The sequence below is a fragment of the Puntigrus tetrazona genome, chromosome 4 (genome assembly GCF_018831695.1).
Source record: "Puntigrus tetrazona isolate hp1 chromosome 4, ASM1883169v1, whole genome shotgun sequence".
NCBI classification, from domain to species: Eukaryota; Metazoa; Chordata; class Actinopteri; order Cypriniformes; family Cyprinidae; genus Puntigrus; species Puntigrus tetrazona.
In genome coordinates this window covers 12,142,142-12,148,141 of record NC_056702.1, presented here as the reverse complement: position 1 = coordinate 12,148,141, position 6,000 = coordinate 12,142,142, and the positions used below count along the sequence as shown (strand labels likewise).

Here is a 6,000-nt window from a genome sequence, read left to right as displayed (position 1 = left end):
CAAGTTCACTTGCTTGGCCACATATATATATATATATATATATATATATATATATATATATATATATATATATATATATAAACAATTATATAACAATAATATTATTTCATTAAAAATGTAATTCTATATTTTGATTTCTGCTGACTGTAACTGAACAGGCTTGTCATGTAATTATCATAATTACTCCTGTCACGTAGACGCTGCATCAGCTACAGTGTTTGACATGTACTGTAATAACACATGAGACTCAAGCGTGTGTGAATGACTGACCGCTTCAATGCTTTTATTCCAACCCAGACTTTGTTATGAAATAAAAATAACCATGAGAGAAAATAATCAAAAAGCGAATATACGGAAGCATGCCTGTCCCCGGAGACAGGAGCACCAGCATAAAATAAATGAAGCATGTACAAAAATAATAATGATAATAATGTTGAGGAAGAATGATAGGTAGGCGACAGATGGAAAAAATAAAAATCAAAAAATTCGCTGTCTTCGCGTCAATGCATGCTTTTTCATAGAGTAAGGCATGCAGCACCAAGGACAACGGCCAAACACGCGAACATTGTTATTCAGATGCGACGTTATTAATCAAGCGCATGTGACAACATCACATAAATGCAAATGAGCAGCTTTATTCAAGCGTATTTATAGGGAGGCTTAATTTTTCGATTAATTATTTTATACAGGGCCATAAACCAACAATGCGAGAAAGCCACCTTTGACCTGACAGCAAAACGTAAACAGAACTCCGCGTATTAAATCAGTTGATAAAGGCTAAAAATATATGTTCCCTGTCACACACGTCCACTGTGAATTATCGGTCAGATTATAGGCTCCACGCGTTGTTTTGCTTCATGCTGTGTTATCTGCTCTTGTAACGCGGGTCATGCACCAGCATGGAAGGAAAAGCATCAGAAAACGCGTGTCTGACGTCTCCTCACAGAGACCTGAAATCCAGCGAAGGGCGTCACATTTCTGTGGAATCCCCACAGGCCCGATGTCTGCGGCGTCTGTAAACATCCACGCACCTGTGGTCTGGGACTAAAAGGGGTTTTATTGCTTGACACTCATGAATTATTTAGGAAAGTCTGCCGTAAAGATCTCACCCTTCAGCGGGCGGCTGCCGACTCGAGACGCCCCTCTGGAAATACACCTCTGGTGCTTCTCATTAGCTGGATATGTGCCGACTGCGGGATGTTGAGGAGAAGACAATCTAACGGCCAGGCACTTTCTAAAATCATAAAAGTCCCACATGGCATATTCGCTGCCTCTAATCGTCAAACTGAAGGAAAACCAGACCTTTTCGATATATAAACAAGCTAATTTTAAGATAATTGTCATTATTTAGTTACTTGTCAAGCCTGTATCACTTTCTTTCTTCTGTGCGACACAAAAGAAGCACATAGTGTCCACATAGGGCTGTCAAGTTCAAAAAAAATACCACACAAATAGTCAGTGTGACTCTGAAATCTTATCTGAATTTTTGTTTCGCGTGCGGTCAGGTGAAAGTCATAAACGACAGAAAGTCATTACACCTGCATGTAATCGGCGCCAAACCCATCTGACTAAGCCGGATAAACAAAGCATTCGCTGTAAACTTCTGACGTGAGATATCTGAAGTTAATTGCTTGTGAAAACGCGTAGTGAGCGTGACTGTGCGTATAATGAACTTTCTCCGAGGCTTCAAACTTGCGGTGTGGCGCAAAATTCTTCTGCTGATTGAAGTTTCATCTCGCAGCATCTCGTAAGTCCTGTACGCAGAGAGACAGGACACACTGTTCTGGTCACAGAGGCCTTTTTTCTCAATCACAGAGCAGCCGCTCATGCAAACAGGACTTTTCTCTTTGCTAAGTCGAGCGGCAAATGTTCAGCTTTGATACATTTTCAATTTTCCACTTCCTATCTCCTATTTATGGCATGCATAAATCATAAGCGAGCCGTGTTACTTTCCAAAGACGGCAGATATGAAATAGCACACGCACGCGGGGAATTCAGACGCACTAAAGTACAGTAATGATATCTGCTTTTACATACCGAAGCCGCTGGATACCAGATTTAACAGCTTTTAATGCCTTAACATTTAACTGCTTGTAAATGTATTAAGTTTCACATGTCGAACGTTTGCTGCAGGTTGTACATGATATATATATATCATGCTGAAGCGCATGACGACAGAATTTAAAGAAACAGTTCACCTAAAAACAAAAAGATCCCTGCTCTAATTTATGGTTTGACTGTAGAAAATTTGGTCTTTTAGTGTGCTTTGTGGGAATTAAGATCCTCAGTCACCATCCTCTGTCTTTGAATAGAAAAATCCGGCTTGGACATTCTGTTAAACATCTCCTTTCTGGGGTTTCGCAGAAGAAAAAAATAAATCATACGTGTTTGTGAAGACTCTTACCAGGCGGTTGGTCCATTTAGGTAAACTTTAGATACCTCAGGACATTAAAGTAGTGTCAAGTCTAATTGAGTTGACCTGCATTACTGCAGACGGCCCGGCTAACACAAACAGGAGCCCGCGACCTGCAGAAGCTCCAGATACACGAGAGCAGGAAATGCAGGCCGAACTTCAGTAATGAGAACACAGACGTCTCTCGGAGGACTCTGAGGTCTGAGACATCTGCCACCAGATGCTGAAATGTGCTGCGCAACCGGGACCTTACGTATGCATACCGAGTTTTTTATATGCCTGTCAGGATATATGACTCGGATCCTAAAAGCGGTTTTCGTTGCTCTGTCTGAAAGCCTGAGAAAAACTGGATTCTATGAGCCCATTCGTGTTTTTAACAACAGGAGGATTCCCTAGCTTTATCATAACATTTTCTTTAAAACTAAGTTCACAATTCTATTTTCTTACCAACTGAGCAAGTAAAAAATCTTGGACTTAAGTTATCATCGGCATAAAAGCCAGCCATAGTCCTCCATCAGAAAAGGCTAGCAGGTAGCTAATATAAAATTCATGTAATAAAAAAAAAAATCACGCTGTAAAAATATCACGTTAAATTCACAGTAAAACGCTGGCAGATGTGGTCGCCGTTTCAGGCGTTATAGGATTGGTTCCTGAATATTTGGCAACTTTCAAACACAAGTTATATAATGTTAACCTAACAGATACTGCATGTATTTATTCAATCATTATTATTTTGTAGAAAAAATGTCCAAACCACACATATAAACCTCTACGATCGAAAACAACTCCAACACACAGGACTTAAATATACAAGGTAATTGACTAAATTAACAAGAAACAGCTGAAGACAATGAAACAATTAACAGGAACGGCACACAGAGCACATGGCACAAGACAAAAACGACAACAAAGAGTCCAAAGACGTGACAAGTATACATTGAAAAGCACAAATACTGTATTCAGTTATTTTAAAAGTTGTAGTTCTTTTTGGGAAAATGTATCCAACTTTTTTCGACTGCATAGAGATATTATCACAAGAGGGAGCATGCACAATATCATACATTGTAAAACTTTTATGACTATTACAGTAGGATCTACCAACGCGGACTCCTTTACTCCTGCAGAATTAATGATGACATTCAAACAGTAAAAAGAGTCAATGGCGTGCATAAGTTACATTTGGCGTCCGAGGCAAATGGAGATATGAATTAACAGACATTCACGGACTCATTAAAGCGGCGGGTTCGGTGAAATACCGTCACACCTGTTACAGCAGCAGAGACGAAGTGAGGAAACACATCTCTGCTCAGTATGTCATTCTCTGCTAACATTGCAGCAGTCCGTGGTGGTCAGACTGTTCTGGTAGCACGAGATAATGGAAATAATCCGCTGAAAATAATGTATTTAATTAGAGACACAAAGAGCACATTGTCGGCGTGGTGTGGATGAGTCAGTCATTTAATCCTAATTGGTGTTTCGTTCTTCAGACGTTATGTGGCCAACAGCTAATATGTAAAAATGAGTTGTAGCAAAGAGTTTATGAAATGAAAAGCTTTTCGTGCAATTCTGTCTCCAAGCCAAAGCCTGACTCTACAAAAGATGTTTTCAAGGCTTTTTTTCAGGTTCAGGTTCCTGGTGTTTCACTTATTTTTCATCCAGCCCCTGTCCAAAAATATGTCTGCTTATTTTTCCATCCATCCATCCATCCATCCATCCAAAGCCTTGATACATTTAAAAAACTTTGTATCTAAAAATATTGTAAATAAACAACAGCAAAAAGCCCAGGAGAATGAATCGATTGATTCTGCTTCAGACTTTGGCGTCATGGGTTTGGGCTTTAACAAGGTTTGCCGCTCAATCAGCTGTGACGACGTGTCAGCATTATTTCGAGCTCTGCGTGTGCGTCTGCACAGCCTGTGGCGTGTGATGGAGTCGGCCCGATGCTGCCAAATCGAGCAGGGCAAATAATTCAAATAGAGAGTGGGTGGAACAAGATAATGAGGACCTCCACCGGGAGGGAGGACGATCCGCCGCGTTTTAGGAGACGTAAAAAACAGAGAGGAGCTCATGCAGCTGCAAAACTATCACGATGATTTTCCCTTCAAACTGACACGAGATCTGTTGCTTTGCCTGTTTGCTGAACAACGAGTTACCAGCCGCTTATTATCGCATTTCACGACTGAAGTGCCTCTATCGTAAAATACAGCTAGATCTAATTTAGACTCGTGGATATCCCGGCTGCAAGACTAGCGGGAAAACGCTGCTTATTCTTTTCATGTTTTTGACCCAAAGTATTGATTTTGATACGCGTGTCTGCGGCTCCACCGTTTTTTGATTATATGTATTATTATCGCTCTGATTATAGAGCGTATGGAGGTCGCTGGCGGCGCGTGACCTCGAATCGGCTGATAAATGGTTTCTTTGAGTATCGCAAGCAAGGCCTCTAGAAAGTCACTGGTCTCCCGAGCGCATGCGTCTCAGTCAGTCAAAGTAATAAAGCAATAATCCCGTCTTCAGAGACGCATCGGCAGTGTGAGGCTGTTGTTGTTTCATCTGATTGTTTCGGTAACATAATGAAAGCGCACAATAATGGGTCGTGTGTCACGTTTAAAGGACATTCATGAGGAATGAATTGGTAAGCCTTCATATATTTGTATGATTAAGGAAGATCACGCTTAAAAAATACTGTATTAGAGAATGGCATTTTGGATTTGTTTTACAACTTGTATATTTGTATGTTAATACACTGATCCACTTGAAGTAAAAGTAGTAGCTCAGGCGGTACGGTAAAATATACAATTGTAAGTTAACTTATAGCTGACTAAGACGTTTTTATTGTAGCATTTGACATTTTGTAGCAAATGACAGCGTAGCAACCAAACAAACGTTTAATACCTGTATTCTGAGGCTCACTGAGGGATTCGGGCCGAGTTCACCTGACTTGAATGTTGAGTTGTTTCGCTCTGATTTGAAGCTCGTCTTATCACCCGCCGCACGAGCCCAAGCACCTGAGAGGCATGTCAATACTGAACCACAACCATCTAGTTCCTGTTCAATGTCGCCAACATTTTTTTCAGCTCAGAGCCCGGGGTTGATCTGTAAAAGTGAACGGCAGCGCAGTCTCCAATGTGCTTTCAGTGGCCGGTTCATAATTTACATTATTGTTAGACAGAACAGGTAATTAAAATGTATGAAGCCGGATTACGTTCAGTGTTTTTTTGGCGTGTGGTTAGAAACGGGGGTCCGGCTTATAGCGAAGCTTTGCGTTTTCTCAGATAGTTGGCAGTTCTGTACTTTGCACTCTTGAAAGTTGCCGCGATAAGAACAGCATCTGCTATGAACATGACAGCGAATGTAAACAAACAGTGTGAAGGTTGTTTTGTGTGAGCTCATGGCGGAGAAATGAGAAGTTAGCTGCTTTATAATTAAAACCAACGTGGTTTAGCATAATCTTTCATGAACGCATCAAAAGAGTTGACAGTTTTTGAAGCTTTTCGGTCTTTGTCTTTCTGGCCGCGAACAAACAGTCCCCCGCTTTGCAGGGGCGTCTCTCTGGGCTCTCTGAATATTACAGGTGTGCGTTTTCA

General features: G+C 40.9%; 1 protein-coding gene across 1 annotated transcript in view; it reads right to left on the bottom strand.

Annotated features, from left to right (window-relative positions):
• Window positions 1–855: 855 nt before the first annotated feature.
• The window catches only part of LOC122342854 (thyrotropin-releasing hormone-degrading ectoenzyme-like), a 73,584-nt gene continuing 68,439 nt past the window's right edge, over window positions 856–6,000 (bottom strand). The window contains 3 exon segments of the mRNA XM_043236993.1: window positions 856–1,013; window positions 1,110–1,190; window positions 1,356–1,383. Of these exon segments, the coding sequence (XP_043092928.1) occupies window positions 856–1,013; window positions 1,110–1,190; window positions 1,356–1,383 (267 nt within the window).